Consider the following 19,813-nt stretch of genomic DNA (forward strand, 5'->3'; position numbering starts at 1 on the left):
TGTTCAACGAATCTTTCGCTTCTTATTGGCTTATTCATCGAATTCCAGACCCACGAGTTTCATTCCCACTAAACGACGACGAACAGTCTCAAGCTTCGATTTTTAATTTTTTTTGGTAGGCAAAGATTGTTGAAACCAAGAAGCAAGGCTATGAAAATCAGCTACAGAAACTTGCAATCATCTTTTCATCTACAAACTTAACAAATCTTTGCATTCCACTAACATGGGATCTACCACTACCAATGAACCAGTTTCAACTTAAAAATGAGAAAAGAAAAGAAAAGCTTGTCAGGCTAGAAAGTCCAAACACCAGGCGGGTGAAAATAAGCGCTGTCGGATCTGTCTCCGACACCGCCGCTATCGAAATGACACTCTGCGTAAGAATTACCAGCAGCAGCCACTTCCGTTGCTTCTTTCTCAGAAACCCGACCCGCGTGCCTCAAAGCCGCTTCCTTGATTTGAACCGCCGTCAAATCACCAGCGTCCGCTATATCCGGAGGATTCTCGGGGAAGTTAAGCTTTGCCGAATTCCCCCGCAGACAGAAAACGGCGGCGTCGTAGGCTCTCGCGGCTTCTTCCACCGTCTTGTAAGAACCCAACCATATTCTTCCTCTGCTACTGGGTTGGCGTACTTCCGCCACCCACTTCCCCCACTTCCTCATCCGCACACCCTTGTAACGGCTGCCGTCATCCTTCTCCCCTATCGGCCTCACCATTTTTCTTCTCCTTGGATTCTCTCTTGTCCTTGATTATTCTTATATAGTAAAAGATGAAATAACATAGACTGATTTGCAAAGCAAAAGAAATGTGAAAAAAAGGTGGGAGGCGGCGGGGCGGAGGGAGCGCGTGGACATTTGATAAGATGCCACGTAGAAAAATAAATGGGAAATGCGTCCGGGATTTTTCGGTGATGGAAACGTGAGGACCCGAGGTGGAAGCTTTAGATCCGTTGGATATGGATAGAGACGCAAAACGTGGGGACGGAATTTATTTGTTTTCATTACATGGATGGCGGACACGTAGAATTTAATGTTACCGTTGAACTTATAAAAATTTAAATAAAAAATTATAAAATTTTTACAAAAATATTTTTTTTAAAAGAATATATATATATACGATATTAAATTTTTTAAAGGTGATGACTACCCACCCGTTCGTTTAGGACTATCTCTTTTTAATATACCAAGTGATGATATAATTTGATATTAGGTAAATTACATGAATAGTCATTTAATTACATATAGACCTTCTTTAGACTAATGAATTAATAATTTTATCAATCAAATTACATAACTTTTAAATGGTATCAATCATTTATTGTTAATTGTTAATAACTTTTTTACATGGTATTTATTTTATAAATCTAAGGTTAATTTCAAAGACTCTTAACCTTTTGATATGAACACTTATATCTTTAGCATTTACGATGCTCGAACTCAGAACTTCAAGAGATAACAACAAATCCGTTAACCACTGAGGTTGTTTGGTTCGTGTGACGTGATAAAATGTTTATAACCATCTATTTGATTTTTATTATTTACAATTTTTATCAATTTAACTTTTATTAAAATATTATTTTATATTATCATCAATTTGATAGAATGTATAATTAACGAGAATCAAATTATAATTATATAAATTTATTTAACTGTCGTAATAAATGTTAACGACATATAATTTGAATAATATCATTTGAATAGTTAACTGTGATAAAAGAATAAAACAACAGTCAAATTTATTTTTTTATAATTAATAATTATTCAAGTAGTTTTCATTTTTATAGTTAAATTGAACATATAAAAATAATATTGAATTTGTTGAGGAATCCAAAATCCCAAGGAAAGGATCCAAATATCTTATAAAGCAATTCATGTACTATAATATAAGATATTAAATTCATGGAGGGTTGATGGGGCCTATCTTAGAGGTGCACAAAAAATTCGAATATCTGATTTTGCATAAAAAATATCCGAAATCGGATTTGGAAAAAACCGGTTTTTTAAACCGGATTGGATATTTTAAAACCGGATAGTATAACCGGTTTGGGAAAAAATTGGACGACCGGATTTTTTACCGGATTAAAAACCAGTTTTTTTAAAAAACTGGTTTTTTTCAAACCGAAACCGGTTACATCATCCGGCCCTCCAAACCGGTTATGATCCGAACAAATTTTTTTATAAACTGATTTTTTGACTTAGTGAAAAAACCGGATCGATTTTTATCCGGATCGGATTTAAATCCGGCTATGTGCATCTATGGCCTGCCTTGCCTTGCCTGGCCTGGAGATGTGGAACACCAAATCCCAGCTTGTTGGAAACTTCGAGAAAAGACAAATGTCTCTGCCAATAATTTTCACTATTCCATTTTTTTTTTCTGTAGCTCTCAGCTTTGTTAAGTTTGTCAATTGTCGTTGAAAATCTCAGTTTACTTTGTATGAAAAATTAGAAAAATGGATACTGTGGTCACCGATGCCATGAATTGTCATAGGCTGTCTTTACAGTCAGGGGCTGTCTTTACAGTCAGGGGCAGTCGGGCCAAAACAGAAACATGTAAGAATATTCCAACAGCATGCCCTGTTGCACGTAAAGAATAACATGCATGCAGTAGCTCACGGTAAAAATTTGTAGCAATTTTATCCATGCATAGGGAGTGGCTGTAATAATTAATATTAGGCACAATATGAACAAAGTTTATGCTAATTTTCATCTGCCATGTAATAGCTACAACGAAACTACGCGTCTTTAGGATAATGTGCTCTACATCACAGCATTTACAGGAGAGACGGTCAGATCAGCTGTAAATATTATACATCAATAGTCCCTTGCCCCCCACGCATCTTCTGCACTTTACGCCAATGAATCAGCACATTTACTGAAGGCTCAATCGCTTTGAATGAACAAGCATAGACCAGATTCATCCACACGCCCGGGACGAGTCCAAGGGAAGAGATATGTCGATATGATTTTTGTATCCGAATCTAGAAACCTTATCTGTTAAATGAGACCGTCGAGCCATCTTCGCAATGCCCTCTCCATGCATTTGCGTTTTCAGTCCCACTAAAGGCTTGATTGGAACTGCCACATTTCAAGATCACCATCCAAACTCATATGCTGTACTTCAGCTGATGACAGCATCTTTATGCTCTGAACATAACTTACAAATTCTCTGCAAAGATTAAAATTTCAGAAGTTATAAGATTTGCAGAGAGAAAATCTGAAAAGTTCAAAAGTTCAAAATGGGTTCATTCACTTACTCCCAAGGATCATCGCCAACAAGTAATATATCGTTTTCATGATCCACATAAACTAATTTTCAGAAATTTGTGGACCTTCCAGCTGCCCCTCGATACCAAACATGCGGGCTAGATCATGCCTGAGTTCATCGTACCCTTTGTAACGGGTCACATCAATTGATCTTCCGACAGAGCCACGCTTTTGCACCTTCATGAATTCAAACCAGCAACAAGCATATAGAGTTTTTCAGAAAGATAGAGATCATTTAGAAAGTTCCATAACTGTAAATGAACCTAGAATTAATAGGACTAGCAAGTACTGGTGAAAAAAGATACTCAAGTTTAGAGCTTAGAAACTGTCTAATTACACCGTACAAATGTTGTCCCAATTTTGTTCAAAAACTAGGTAGAATTACAAGGTTTAAAACTGGCCTCCTGAGCAATTTTTGGTTCAGTGTGCCAAAAATACTACTCTCTGCCCAAGTCCCATTAGGAAGTATGAAACAGATCCACCTTTTCTTCCATGAAATTAAAGCATGTCTATAAAAGAGAACAAACGAGGTAAGAAGCATAACCATAACTAGGGGGAGTACACACCTTTGTATATGTTCGCATGCTTTGAGTCTGGTTTGCCCACAATCCACCATTTAGAACTCCTGTGTCATTGATGGCAACATCATTTGAGCACTCAGTCTTGAAAGGTATATTATATTTCCGTTTGGACAACTCCTTTTTCTCTAATTATCTCTATGTTGTTACACTGTCGCTTTTAGTTAAATATACACTACTAAACGTGTCATGAAAAATTAAAATACAAAATATCTTTTATAATTATTTATAATATAATTGTAATTATTAAGATAATAATTATATTTTTATATGATTATATTGTGATATATAAACACTCAATAAATAAAATTTATTATGCATTTATATATGTTCGAATTCATCGTCTCTAAGATATTTTCCATAAACGATACTATTTGATTTGAGGTTCAATCAACTCATATTAATATATTGTATAATTATAAATATGGTATTAAAATTTGATTCAATTTTATAAATTACAAACAAACACACTTTGATTATAACATCAATTTATATTTACATATTACATCCACGTATAATTATATTTATATAACATAAATTAAATAAATATTATTTTGAAATAAATAACGAATCAAAATTTAAATTTAATGTATATAATTAAACCAAAACAAAAAATATATATAAGTATAATTACACCAAACTGAAATTTTCAATATCATATAACAATTCATATATAAATTTAACACCTACCCTTTTAATAAATAAAAATAATATTTAATATGTAGGGTAATTACACAAATGGTCCCTCGACTATAGGATATTATTTTATTAAGTCATCGGACTATTAAAAGTTACAAAATGATCCTCTGACTATAGAATGTTGCTTTGTTAAGTCCTTCAACTATTAAAAGTTACAAAATGGTTTCTCGATTATTCAAAAGTTACAAAATTGGCGGTTGTCTAAGTTGGACGTTAACATAATGACTGAGATATGATAATCGTTTGAGATTATGAGATCATATTTTATCATATCACAATCAGCAAGTTAACGTTCAACTCAGAATACCATCAATTTTTCAATAAAAAAATGACGAGTTTGGAACATAATGAATAATTGGGTGACAATTTTGGAGCTTTTAATATTTGAGGGACACAACAAAGCAATACCTTATAGTCAGAGGACAATTTTTGTAACTTTTAATAGTCGATAGACTAAATAAAGTAATACCCTATAGTTGGGGACCATTTATGTAATTTACCCTAATATTTATTTGATATTGACCACGAGTAATTAAAATCAGCCAAATGTAATTTAAAGTCGGAGAAACTAGTTGAGTTAATCATTGTATATGTAACAAAGTTAGAAATTTTGGATTGGGAGCAGAATAAATTAATCAAATTGGGCTTTAAAAAGCAGGACCAAGAATTTTAAACTTCCGTGTCGGGAGATAGACACCACTGACCCATCTGATTTTGGGCTAAGCTCATCGTATATTTTTATTTTTATTTGGTTTAATATAAAAATAAATGTCTAAATTATACTAAAAATTAACTTTTGATGTTTAAAGAATTTTTAGTTAAAAATAAGTGTTTAATATTTTTTATTACAATTTTAGGTACATACCTTTAAAAAATCTGTTAAGTGAAAAGTGTCACATTTATATTTTTTAAATAATATTTTATTTTAAAAATTTAAAAAAATAAATGTAACATGTGTTACATAATGTTTTTTTAATAATAGATACCTAAAAATATAAGAAAAAAAATTAATACCTATTTTTCTAAAATTTCTTTAAATACTCAAAAATTAATTTTAAATATAATTTATACACTTAGTTTTATATTGTGCTTTTTTTCTTTCGATCATAGTCAAAACTAATAGTCGAATCCAATCTTTTCAAGCCAAATTCCACCGCATTTATAATTAGCATCGACGACCAAGATTGTTAGGAGCACTTTATCTACAATACTACCGCCCTTACAGTATCATCCTCGCACCTGTCAAAAGAAGATCAAACGATACGGTGCACCTCTGGGACACGCGTTCTACTCTTCTTCTTTGGGTTCGGTTTCAACGTTTCGAACTGCAAATCCTGGATAATCTTACTTCCGACAAGCACAGATACCGGTAAGCTATAATTTCGATTGCCGGTTAGGCAGTAAGCAAGATTTCCTTACTGCGTATTCGCTTTTAAGATGGGTACTGAAGATGAAGTTGTGGAAATCGAGAGCTTAGAGAAGAGTTTGTTATACGAATCCGTTGCCGGAGAAGAGGAGACCGAGGCAGTAGATGAGCCGGTCCTTTACACGGCGTCGTTTGAAGAGATGGAAGAGGATTTCGTCAAATACCAAACCGCTCAATGGGTTTTATACTCATTGGTTTTAGTGTTAGCTTGGGGTATTGGGTTGTTCATGCTCCTATACATTCCCGTTCGAAGATACATTCTCCGTAAAGATATTCGATCAAGAAAGCTTTATCTCACTCCTAATTCAATCGTTTACAGAGTAAATTCCAGCCCCTTGTTTCTCTTTTCTAACCGTTTGCTCGTTAAGTCATGCTTTGATTACAATTTAGAAACTTTGTTTAAGTTGCTATTTTTATAAAGAACATTCACGAATGGGGTAAATTTTGGAAATTCAGGTTACAAGGCCAGTGCCATTTCCATGTTTTGGGGTTTTAAAGAAAGAGAAGCATGTTCTATTGCCTTCAGTTGCAGATGTTGTAATTGAACAAGGTAAGAATAATTGATGTACTTTTAGCTGCTTTTGACAAGGGGATCATGTTTATTTATTTAAATTTTTGTGTTGTTTAGGATATTGCAGTCTTTATTTGGTGTTTATTCACTTAGAATTGAGAATGTCGGTGTGAGGAGGCCACCTAGTGATGATTTACAAATCCAAGGCATGGTTAACCCGAATGCTTTTAGGAAGGTATATTCTTAGTTATCGAAATTATACTTGTAGTTGCCAATTTTTTAGAAGTGGATTCAAATTTACATGCCTTCCGATGCTCATGTTTAGGCTGTTTTGACACGCCTTTCAAACATGAGGACCGAGGTTTTCTCCAGACAAGTTTCTGCAATTGAAGATGCTCCGAATTTAAGGATTCTTTCACCATCTGCTTGGGTATGCCAGTTAAACTAATTTGGTTCTCTTAGTTAATTGGGTTTATCGTATATGTATGTTAAGGCTTTTCTACTACAAGCCTAGAGTATCCATTAAGACACTTTATTTTAAAGAATCAGCCCTCCATCCTAATATAATGTTTAACAAATAATTTGTGTATTAGGTTTAATATTCCTTTTGTTTCTTTTTCTTATTGCAGCGTTCTCCACTTAAGCATGATGCTATTCCTACTTCAGGGGATCTTGCATTATTACAGAAACTAGAGGAGGTTGGGAGTTCTGTGAAGGTAAAGCGAGGATTACGTGTTGACATCTTTTTGGCAGTGTTTATGCATCTTCTCTAAAGATTTTGATTTAATTTTGACTGCAGAGAGTTCAAAGTTTGATTGAGGAGCAACATAGTCAAGCATCAGAAACTGCTGATTGAGGTATATCAGAATGTAGAATGAAATATTAACGTCTTGCTTTTGCCGTTTTTTTTGTAGTACATTTCTCAAGCTTCTGAATTGTGATTGAATGTGTACTTTGTGGCAAAATTAACTTGATTGCTATAGTAGCTATAGTAGTGGTGAATACTATTCCTTTTGACCTTGTTTTGATCAAATGAGTTGTTGCCACTGATTTCACACATTCAAAAGAAGGGGGAATTTAGCATGAAAAGAAATGTTCAGTCATTGATACATAATAATAAGCTGTCAGCACTTATATTTCTTTTTCGCGAGTTTCGGTGATGTTCTTATGTCTGCCTACACCCGTACTTTCGGATCTTGCCATGCTTTTGAAATAATCAAGTGTCGTTCTTTGCCTTCCTTGACCAATTGTATCCTTGCCTGTGAATTGTTCTACCACAGACAAACTAGCTAATAACTTGAACGCCTTACCCCTTTAGCCCAATTTCTGTTCAGTTTGATTCGGACATTAGACCCATCACTCATGTCCTCTTAAGTTATTTTGACCTGTGAATGGAATTGGCTGTGTGATTCTGCATACAGCCCTACAAATGTTTATGCTATTTACAAGCATTTATCCATCTATTGTCGTCGGTTCATACACCTTTTCTTTGTTAATCCATTTGGTCGCACGCTAAAAAAGTTAACACTGTTCTTTAAGGAATTTTTCATGCATAGATGCCCTTTATCATTAGAAAAAAAACTTGGTTTCTAAAATCAGTACATCATCCTCTTTTCTTGGCTGGATAAAAATGAATTGCTCCAAGTAATGGCCCTTAGAGACTAGATCGGAGAGAGAAATCTTAGGAATTTTCTGTACTAGGAACATAACCCTATTTTCTCATTTAATATAAAGAATATTAAGAATGATAGTAAATTAACATTTATAAAGCCTTTAATTAGTACTAAAGTAATGGCAACGATGTCCACGAGTGTTGGCATACGTGATTAGAATTTAAGAATTTGAACTTATAAGTTTAAGTTTGAATCTTACTAACGTCATTCTTTGTAAGTATTGTAAACTTTTATATAAATTTCAATTGGGTCTAGAGTTATCCTTGATATAACTCTATTGTACTAGAAAAAAAATAACGGCAGCGATTTTCTTTTGGGGACATAGTCTCGTCTCGTCCATCAAATTGTCAAAGTTGTTCAACATCAATAGCTTTAATCGTATATTCGTATCCACCGTTATTGGAGCCACCGTCACATTTGGTGAATGGGCAAAGACAAAAAATTATTCCCCAACGATCTACCTTTGTTCAATCAGATACGGTAAATATAAACATAAAGGTGACATTAATTTTTAAATAAATTCAATAAATATATTTTAATTATTAATGTTAGCCCAACAAACACGTGACACGAGTCGTCATCATAATGATGGCAGGCAGGATTTTGTGTCATAACTGACCCCGGGATGGAATCCTTCTAGTTGTTATAAGAATAATACAAGGTGTATAAAGTAACATGATTTGTAGGTTATTCACACCTTAAAATATTTTTTTTTATTTTTTCGGTTACAAATATATTTTATATTGTAATTAAAAATATTATCATTTTTATAATATATTAGGTTATAATAAAAAATATTAAAAAATATGATTTTTTATGTTGTATGTAACTTAAAATATTATTTTAGATCACATTTTATAATATTTTAGATTAATTTTTAATTGTATATTAAGGTGTCGCACCTTATAACTCCTTATATCTGTATCGTTTTTATTTTTCTCAGTTTAGTCCGACATTAATTACATGTTAAAAAGTTAAATTAAATTAACAACACCAAATAATTAAACTTTCCAGTGTGTTGATATTAACATTAACTTCGACTATTAAAAATATAAAATTAACTTGGAATTTTGAAAAGGATGAAATATAAAAAAATAGATACAAGAGGTAAAAGGCATGTCGTCTTATGCTTAATCTAAAAATAGCAAATATTATTACATATACACATTGCAGAAGAAACTAAAAATAGTAAAAACCGTGAACACGATAAGGTTGTCAAATCACAACTATTCATTTGTGATAATAAAGAAAGATTTCAAGGGCGACTTTCATTGAGCCTATTGATCATGTAGAGAGCGTTGCGGGTAACCTTAGCCACATTAGTGATCTTCTTCTTTACGTCCTATTTAACGTTTCCGTCGACTCCTTGAAACCCATCAAGACATGTGTCCTCGTTGGTCAGCGCTGCACTCGCCCACGTCAGCGCGTTACTCATCTGAAACCCGAATGTCTCCCCCCTCAGGTGCTTCAACTCCCGTAGCGTCTTGCTCAACTCCTCCATCGATTCCGACATCTGATCCACGCAGTCACTCAGTGCTACTCGTTCCCTCTTGCTCTTCCCCGTCACCCTCGTCGTCAAGAAGGTCGACACCCACCGGGCTCGGGACATGCTGACTTTGACGGCAGCTTGGGCTAAGTCACGTGGGGTGTTGGCCGGGCCGGAGTAGGAAGAAAGGCGGAAGCAGAGGGTTGGATAGCTGGCGTGGACACATGATGAACGGACCAGATCACTAGATGCACCAGGCTTTGATTCGACGGCGGCGGAGCTGGAGAGCAAAACGAGGAGTGTTAAGAGAAAGAAAGTGCTTCCCATTGTCAAACGGTGCTGAGTGAGTGAGTGTTAAGTATGCTTGGCTTGTCGGGGAGATGGGTTTTATAGAGGGAGAGCGAACGTGGGGCAGATGGCGTTGAGTTAATGGCTATATTACCCTCGAAATTCTTTCCATTTCAAATTGATATTTTTTTTAGTCTGCTCATTAGTCTTTGTGAATACAATTAGAATACAATCCACTGAGGTAACTTGAACATGTTGAGATAGTTGTAAAATTTTATTGAAAAAATAGGAAAATCACTGACGGCACTATATGTAACATACGTGATAATAACACATATTTGCGTATGATGTGAAGGGTTGTACTGGTAATGAGCCTATATCTTGTATTTTCAACTGAATATCACTGTAATAATAAATATCCTCTAACCACGACTAAACATGGGTTAGAGACTTTCTCCCCCACCGTACCTCACGCTATACATATAACTCTCTCACAAACAAACACTAGCCACAACACCCAACCCAAACTAAAAAAGTAAACCGTTCATGATCGACGAAAACAATTTTTTAACTATAATTTTTATAATACTTTAATACCTACTACATGTGTAATATAATTACTTATTTATTTTATATTTTATTTTATAATAACATTCTACGTTACATACACCCATAATTAAGAATTTTAACCTAACGAAAGAATCATTGAAATGTGGAAACTAATGAGACCATGGGACCTCACAAAATACGTAAAAGAAATGAATTATTTAAGGTAATGAAAAGTGCTAAAGTAAAGGGATCAAACTCGTGATTTATGAAATGTTGTTGATGCTATCTGTTTGGGTTTGTGAAGCATAGCGTGTGATGGGTGGCCCTGTGACTAGGGGAGTAAACTAGCCGAGTCAAGTTCGAGTATTGCTAAACTCGACTCGAACTCGAAAACTAATGTAGGCTCGACTCGAAAACTCGCGAACTTAAAATTTTCAAACTCGACTCGAACTCGAAATATAATATTGAAACTCGACTCGAACTCAAAAAGGCTCGAACTCAAAAAATTTCAAGAGCTTGATTAAACTCAAAACTTGAGCTTGATTAAAGCTCGAAACTCGAGCTCGATTGAAGCTTGAAACTCGAGCTCGATTGAAGCTCGATTTTGAGCTCGATTCAAGCTCGATTTTAAGCTCAATTCGGGTTAATTTTCATTTGTTGAAACCCATCCCCTTTTATACACTTGACTTTACCCCTTATTCCCCAAGAACCACCGATGTGGGACTTTAGACAAAAGAATAAAACTCTATTTGAGACGTTGTTTTGCTTGACCATGGGTCAGCTGCTGTTTGATCTTCGTTAAAATTTGGTGGTTGCTTAACATTTATTGGACAACTGATGCATTGTTTTTTTTCTCTCCCTCTTTTTTCCAGAGTACATGAAAATACAAGCCTCTGCTCATTAATTGAAAACCATCTCCAGCCTAGCCCCTGGAATCATCCTCTAAGGCGGTTCTGTGAAGAGCGGCTCGATTGCCTCAAGTTTTTCATTTGAAAATACCCCAAGGTGATTTAGGTCTCTGGGTTTCATTCTTTTTCTTCTTTTGAACTATATATTCAGCAGCCTCCACGTGCTCTTGTTGCTTGTTGTTTGCTAGGTTTTGCTACATTTCCATGTTAAAACTGGAATTAAGCTCAGTTATCTGGGTTATGTTTAATGCCCTCATCCTGGATTATACATTATATGTATTGAGCCTGTGGTGATGAACAGGTTGTTTAGAGTTGCTGTGATTCCAGTGCTTCCATCTGTATATATAGTGTAAACCAAGATGCGACTAACTTCTTTTTTGGGAAGAGGCAAGAATTGGACAAGATTAGGCCCTTTCACTCTCTTGCAGATGGCGAATTGTTTTCATGTATAAAGAAAATGATACATTGTTTTTGATAATGTTTTCACCAAAAATGGATGAACAAAGTTGTTGGTATTGCTTATTAGTTGCATTAATAAAGGTTACTTGAACCATGTTGAAGGAGATAGTCTTTGCAATGTTGATGATCTTAACAAGTCATTGGTAAGTTTGGTTAACAAACTATTGGTTCAGTGGTTGAAGTTTAAAAATTTATGATTAATTCAAGATTTGAAACCCTTGTAAACGTGAAATAAAGTCAAATATTTTTGTCTCTTTGCTCATGTCCTTAATTGGCAAACCCAAACAGAATTTGATTTCACACGTAATTGGGCTTGCATATTACGATTTGGGCTCGACTAGGATCATGGGTCTTTTTCTTTTGCCAAGGCTATTACTAATATTACCAATATTAGGATTATGTCATCGAGTCAGTTCTTGAAATATTATGTTGGTGAGTCAGTGCTTGAAAGCAATGACGGTGTCGATAGTCAACATTAAGATATGATAAAATCATGTCTCAATCAGAAAATTGTGTATATTTATTTTGCATGTTGTTATGTTTATGTATAAGTATGTGAATGATTTATTTAGGAGTCACATAACATGATTTTGCATAATTTGTATGTTACATTCATGTGCATAACTTAACCCTATCACATATCAGATTAAGGGTTTATGGTTTAGGGTTTAGGATTTAGGTTTTAGGGTTTAGGGTTTAGGTTTAGGGTTTAGGGTTTAAGGTTTAAGGTTTATAATTTAGGGTTTAGGTTCATGGCTCATTGCAAAGACATTAATTAATCGACTTGATACCGATTTATGAGGTAAGTACAATATAATATCTTGATATTAAATGCTCAAACCCTTGATATTTATGATATTTGAACTCAAAACCTCAAAATATAACAACAATTTAAATAATTAGTTATTAAAAATATTATCATTAGAAATATATTTTTAATAAGGGTTTTGTTAAATTGTTTTTATTTTTAAAATTTTAATATTCTTTTTTCTATAATCGATCTATCTTGTTTTACTTTATATGGTACAAGTTAGTAGTATGGATGATAATTTTCTCTCAAATATGATTTGATGCCATTAATTTTGTTAATTAAGATACTAATGTAAGTCTAAATGTGTTTTTCTTTCTTAATTCTTTATAAAATCGGTTACACTCTATTTTGATATATTTTTTAAATTATTAATATTTAAATTTAATCATATTTTTATTTTATTATTTTTTTAAAATTTTATAGAATTTTTAATATATTTTTAAAATTTTATAATTATCAATAATGTATTTTTAATAATGTAATTTTAAAAAATCTAAAATTATAATATAATATTTTTTTCGAGCTGCTCACGAGCTTTTCGAGTCGAATATCGAATAGCTCGTTTCGGCTCGTTAAGAACTCGAGTCGAGCTCGAGCTCGAGTCGAGTCCATTCGATCCGAGTATTTATCGAGCCTTGATCGAGTCGATCTCGAGTAGCTCGCGATCTGTCTCGTCTCATTTACAACCCTATGTGACCCTCCACCACCACCACCAAACAACTTATTCCATTTATGTTCATATGGTTCAAACACCTTCATATCTTTTCTATATCACCCGGTTCCTCCAAGGAAGCAGTTTCCACTATATTTATTAGGTTTAGGGATGGCAAAGGATGGGGTTAGGGTTGGGTTTTTGGTCAACTCAATCCAACCTAAAAATATGTATCTTGCACCTGAACCCATCCCTGACCTGAAACCCTTTAAAAACAACAATTTTTTAATGAAATTACATTATTATCCTCGGGTCGGGTTGGAGTTTTTTAACTCTTCATTCGAACCCGATCCGACCCGATATTACCCCTTAAAAAATCCATCCAAAACCTTCTTTTTTAAAATCCAACCCCATCAAATTGGGTTGAAACAAAACCTGTTGGATTCGAGTTAAATTGTCCTCCCTAGGTTTAATGCACACATTCATACTTCGACGTATATATTTTTTCTCAAGGCCCTCTCAATGCCCGATTGATGTAAATATAACTAATACTTTTATAAAAATTGAACAATTTATTAATAACATTATTATTTAACATATAAAAAATTCAATATATTTAATGTAAAATATAATTTTTTATTATATAATTTACTGTAATGTATTTTGTAATATTTCATTCAGATGTCATTGTTTCACTTGTGTTTGAATTTAAACATATGAAACACTTATTAGTCTTAATTTTATTATTTTAGTTTTGAGTTTCAATGTTACAAACAATCATATAGTTAACACGACATTGATTAAACAAAATTAATGATATTATTATCACATGTCATAATTCAATTTATTATTAAAATATTAAATTAGGTATCAATTTGATATTTTTTAAGTTAAATATTAATTTAATTTTTCAAAAATTTTATATTATATATGTGAATTAAACTATGGCATATTAATATCAAGGGTTGGGCTGGAAAATGGTTTGTGTCCACGTGAAGCTGGGTTACAATCAGTGAACCAGAGCGACTGGTACCGGCAATGGCGGGGTTAATATGAAGGACACAACACAAAAATCTGAGTGGCCATCAAAACTAGGACGGTAAATGAGACGAGATAGATCGTGAGTTGTTCGAGATTAGTTTCGTCAAAACTCGATAAATACTTGATTCAAGTGGACTTGACTTGAGTTCGAGTTTGACTCGAAAAGTTTGCAAGTAAGTCGAAAAGCTTACGAGTAACTCGAAAATATAATATATTAAAATTTATTTTTTTAAATTAAATTATTAATAATATTAACATTTGTTTTGGATTTTTTAAAAATATATTATAAAGTTTTTATGTATTTAATGTTCGGGTTCAAGTTTGAGCTTTGAGCTATGATCGAGTTAATTTTAAGTTTCCCCCCCCTCCCACATTTTGAGATTTTTCGAGTTTTTTCGAGTTTCAATTCATGGTTTTAAGTTTGAGTCGAGTTAAAATTTTTAGAGTCACGAGTTTTTTAATTGAATCGAGCTTTATTTCAAAGTTTTCGAGTTGAGTCGAACTCTACAATACTTATATAGTTTGCAGCCGTAATCCAAACCTCTCATTTCACCGAAATTTTAAGTGTTTCGAAAATGGAATAATAATTAATTAATTAATTGTCTCCAAAACAAAATATTCACTGTAGAAACCAATAACTCTAACCAAGAAGGATGTGGGGGCATACTGCCGGTACTGTTTCTCGTTCTGCGATGCTAATAAACATGCAGATATGTAGTATTGTCTTATACTATAATTATTTAGTATACACAGTGACAGTGCTAATTGGTATATATAACTCACGAGACACGTTTGAGTTGCATGCACGAAGCTTCTTGTCTTTGTTCGCTTCTCCAGCTAATCTGGTTTTAATTATGCTACTCGAACAAAATTAATCTTTAATTTGATCGTAATCAAGTAATTAACACATAATTGATTTTATAGAAATATATTTATATAGAGAATGGAGCATAAAATTTTATTTATTTAAAAAAAATATCACAGTAATATGAACGAACATGATTTGTTTGATCAAAATATTATTACCAAACCAAAAAGACTGTATTTACATTCGCATGTTTCCCCGACCTTAAACCAAATCAAAAGTCACTAAGACAATAATTAAATGAAAACTATTATTATCAGTCGACAAATTTATTTCTCAAGAAAAACACCACTACCATACAGAACGGCTTGAGCTGTACCTTCCTCTTCTACACGAATCATCCCACAACCTAACAACGTTGCCGTTTATCGCCGTCAAATCCTGATAACGGTGCCACCCCGTCTCCCCTTTCCTCAGCTTCAACACTCTTTCCCAACCCTCCCACCATTCTCCGCCGCAACTCTCTTCCTTACGGTACTTGTCACCGTCACACCATTCCGTCTCCGTCGTACCACCTTCATCATCATTCTCTCCTCCGATATCATTATAGTAATAAACAGTCAGCTTGGGCATCCCTCCTTTTGTCGCCCCATCGTTGCAAGCCGACCGTGAAACAGCCGTTTTCTTAACGGAAGCTGGAGATGAAATTGAAACCACAGGTGAAACTGTCATCTTTTCTTCAACTTCGTGAATCAGTCGATCAATGATGGACGACAACGGGCTTTGATCGTGGCTTTTAACGGAACATGATGAGGTGGCGGCGCCGGCGGCTCTTATCCTCCAAAAACTAACCGCCGCCGTGATGACAGCGACCCACGTCCATAGATTATTAACAACAGTGAAGATCCCAAAACTTACATATTTAAATGCTAAAGCTTCGACCCGAGAATCCAACAACTGGTTCATGTCTAAAGATTTTCCAGTTTGGTTCATGTGGTTTGTGAGAGAAACAATCTGAGGCGCCTATAAATGGTAAGGGGTTAGGCGTAGGACAGATGAATGTGGGCCGTTGGATGGCCAAGTTGAGAGTAGGGATCTTGATCAAGAATTCGATATGCTGAGAATCGAAAGCTAAGATGCTAATATGCCGGGGCAGATCCCAATTACATATGCCAACTATAGGTTAATATCTTATTGGTGACAGGTGTTGGTTTGTAATTGGTTGTTATTTTCACCTCCTGTCGTTCTCTTGATGTCGATAATTTGATCTTTTGCAGCAGCACAATATCTAAGGGCGAGAGTAAGAGCCAAGAGGGAGTGCGAGAAAAAGTTACGAGTGCATGCATTGTGTGGAATGACAGTGAGACACGTGGGAGTAGATAAGTGGCCTAAAAGATCGAATATCCTACATCTAACTTGGTTTCTTTAATCAATCGTCTACTTTGCTTAAAAACTGCTATTATGTAAAATATAAGTTTATGACTTCTCCCTATCCACATAACGAAAATTAAAGTGGAAGATATTTAAAATTAAAAATCCAAAATGACATTAATATTATACATAAGAAAATTCAAAAATAGATACTCACAGTTGTGAACACGATTAGTATCTTATAAAAATATATGAAGTGTTTAGGGTCATTCATAGTAGTCATTCAATTTCAGTGTCCTTAAAAAGGACTTTTAGGGTTTCCTTGTGTATTTCATATCAATTGAAAGAGGGAAAAACAAAATAAATAAAGGAAACATGTTCTTAACATCATTTGATGTATAGAATCAGTGTCACACAGGAATTGTTAGGAAGGATAGTAGATATTTGTTGATCCAATACAAGTGAGAAGCTACAAAACTGAACGGCCGCATCATCTAAACTCATTTAACCAGGGATGTATTTCGTCTAATGTGGTTTTGGAACATACCCATCAACAGCAAAGTTTCGGGTGGCAGCAGGGATTGCTAAACGAATTCCATCAAGTTCCGGCCTTGCAATTATTTGACATCCCAGTCGAGATCTGAAAAGAGCAAGAACATGACAATCCATTTAGATTAAACTTCAACCAGGCGCGCGCGCACACACATATTCTAGGAACTAACTCACGTTTCTGTAAGCCCAAAGGCCAGATCCAACATGTCATTCTCTTCATCATTTGGATCCTCTAATTTATTATAGTACTCCGTATCCTAGCCAAAAAAAAAAGTTCAATAGTTAGTATTAGTCCCTAATAGTTAGGTTGAAAGAATATTATGAACAACCATGAATCAATCAACATGTAAAGTGTTCGGTTTGCATACCATCACTATGACGTGGCATGTTGAACAGGCAAGTGAGCCCTCACATGCTCCTGAAACAACAACACAAGCAGACATTAATTTCTACCAAAGCATGTTAATTTGGATAACAAAAGAATTAGGAGATTTAAAATCAGCCTATGCTATAATTTATAGGTAATGCATCATTCATCTGAACAAAATGAGTTTCAAGACAGACATCACTATAAAAGGACTTCATCAGTAAACGAATTACTCCAAGAAGACAACAATTAGATCCAAGGAACGCTACAAAAGTAATGGATCAAGGATAGATCATAAGCCTTGCCTTCAAGCTCTATATCATTCTGATGAGCTGCTTCCAACATCGACATTCCAACAGGCACTTGAATGGGGATTTCTTCTCCATCTTTTGAAACAAATGTGACAGAAATCCTGAGAAATAAGATAATTTAATTTGAGTAGAGCGGAGTGGAGGAAGAAACACAGTGATAGATTAAATGCTTATAGAATCATATAGTGTTTAAAGAACAACGTTGTGGTGCTATCAAACTACAGACTTTCAATGTCAATGAATGAATTACAATCTGAATCTTCCACCAAGCAGTCATAGGCACCATGCTAATACAATTTTATTTTAGGAACTTACGTTTCTTTCTGTTCTCCTCCTCCCTCAGAAGCATTGTTGGAAGCCGAGGTAGAAAAATCATGATGCTTCTGAAATATGCCCCCTTGAAAAGCACTAGTTTCTGGCAGTAAGTCAAGCTGTCCAAAAAAATAAAAGGAGAAAAAGATCGTGGGAAAACTTCACAAATTATTCACTAAAAGTGAAATCTTCTTCAGATAAATAACTAATACTGAAATCTGCTTCTTACCCACTTCTGTAAAGTGCAATACCATTGTCAATGTATTCTGGCAATTACACTCATCCACAGCTTATTACTATTTCGATTTTGACACATGTAGTTCAGTATGCTTACCATATTTTTAGCATAACTGTAATCCATGTTTTGGTTCTATATTCTTACCCCTATGACAAATCCCAAAATTTTTACTACATAAAACTAATCAAATCATTCCATCTCCTTACTAAACAAATTTACAGCCACACTATTTAAAATGTAGATATTATATGAGAACACTCTTTTCACATGAAAACCAATCCGCAAAATGCTGCTAATGCCAATTAGCTCATCTAAAACCACAATTTACGTGAACAGCAAATATATCCTAAAGACTATCTACATATGAATCAGCCTAATTAGAAAAGAGGGGAAGGCCTGTCATTAGCTCACTAATTAGTGTAGTCAAAGTGTTTCATGTCCTAAAAGTCATAAGGCATCCACTATAGGTAACATATATCTCCATATTTCAAGATAATTAACAGGGACAAACATATTATAATCACTAGATTAACATAGAACATTGCCCATAACAACAGATACAAGAGTCAACTCATAATCCATGTCCTAGGCTGCTTTAAGTGAAAAAATATATAGTTAATGCATGTCAAATTATATTTGCATCTTTTTGAAAAAACGAAAATAGTAACCACTGACCGGAGATCGCTGGTATTGTCCACAGGGCCCTTGTCTAAATCTTGTTCTAGAGATACAAGTATATCCACCTATGGAAAGGAATGAAATTTGGAATCAAGTCAGTAAATGAAAAATCATTTCATTCAAATCAAGCACCAGTGACAACCCGCAAAACATGATACCACTCTAATTAAAGCAAAATCGCCTGCTTAGAAACTACAAGGGAGTCTCAGAATTTTATAAAGAACAAGCTCTAAACATTTATAATGCCAATTTCCCTAGAATCAAACAGTAACAAATGAACCCAAATTGAAAGTAGTAACAAACCTCTCGATAGTTCTTTGGCAATACAAAATCCAACTCTGGAAAGCCTTAACATAATTTGATGTCGTAAAACAGAGCCCTGTTTAAAGGAGAAAACATAAGTATGCTTAGGAACTTAAGAAACGTCAAACTGTTGACAAACATAACAAATATCCAAAAGGACTAGCTTTTGAAGTTTTAATCGACACAGTTCAACTGGGTTTTATTCAGCTAAGACGCTGCTAATTAATCGATATAGGTTTAAATTTACGGAGAGCTCAAAGAAAAATCAATTGAGAAATGAATTTTAGGAAAAAATAATATACCTTTTGGCAAAGAGATGAATGGAGGAGGTTTGAATCAGGTTTTGGCGACAATCAAAGTAGGATTTTAAATTTTACTACGAAAGCTCCAATTTCTTTTGAAGGGTTCGAGGGGGAAAAGGTCGCCACGGCGAGTGGGCGTCTTTTGAATAAATAATATGTGCCGCAGGGAGAGACGGGCATTCGAGGAAGAAATGAAGAGAGTTCGAGAACAAACCAACCAGACTAAAACT

The 19,813-nt window shown here is 34.3% G+C and overlaps 3 protein-coding genes and 2 pseudogenes across 3 annotated transcripts; all 5 read right to left on the minus strand.

Annotated features, from left to right (window-relative positions):
- Window positions 1-208: 208 nt before the first annotated feature.
- LOC120166608 (ethylene-responsive transcription factor ERF017-like) lies at window positions 209-777 on the minus strand. The gene has a single exon (XM_039175840.1). It carries the CDS (start codon window positions 714-716, stop codon window positions 294-296), a length of 423 nt encoding a protein of 140 aa, XP_039031771.1. The 5' UTR covers window positions 717-777; the 3' UTR covers window positions 209-293.
- Window positions 778-2,986: 2,209 nt separating this feature from the next.
- On the minus strand, window positions 2,987-5,248 carry LOC120166552 (annotated as a pseudogene).
- A 4,121-nt stretch (window positions 5,249-9,369) lies between these two features.
- Window positions 9,370-9,987, minus strand: LOC120166437 (annotated as a pseudogene).
- Window positions 9,988-15,444: 5,457 nt separating this feature from the next.
- On the minus strand, window positions 15,445-16,196 carry LOC120166418. The gene has a single exon (XM_039175672.1). The coding sequence runs from the start codon at window positions 16,140-16,142 to the stop codon at window positions 15,501-15,503; it is 642 nt and encodes a 213-aa protein (XP_039031603.1). The 5' UTR covers window positions 16,143-16,196; the 3' UTR covers window positions 15,445-15,500.
- A 700-nt stretch (window positions 16,197-16,896) lies between these two features.
- On the minus strand, window positions 16,897-19,813 carry LOC120166408 (2Fe-2S ferredoxin-like). The gene is made up of 8 exons (XM_039175656.1): window positions 19,584-19,813; window positions 19,282-19,357; window positions 18,976-19,043; window positions 18,066-18,181; window positions 17,745-17,851; window positions 17,441-17,490; window positions 17,247-17,329; window positions 16,897-17,160 (listed from the first exon to the last, which is right to left on the minus strand). The coding sequence occupies exons 2-8, from the start codon at window positions 19,331-19,333 to the stop codon at window positions 17,046-17,048; spliced, it is 591 nt and encodes a 196-aa protein (XP_039031587.1). The 5' UTR covers window positions 19,334-19,357; window positions 19,584-19,813; the 3' UTR covers window positions 16,897-17,045.

The sequence above is a fragment of the Hibiscus syriacus genome, unplaced genomic scaffold (assembly GCF_006381635.1).
Source record: "Hibiscus syriacus cultivar Baekdansim isolate YM2019G1 unplaced genomic scaffold, ASM638163v2 tig00111640_pilon, whole genome shotgun sequence".
Taxonomy (NCBI): Eukaryota; Viridiplantae; Streptophyta; class Magnoliopsida; order Malvales; family Malvaceae; genus Hibiscus; species Hibiscus syriacus.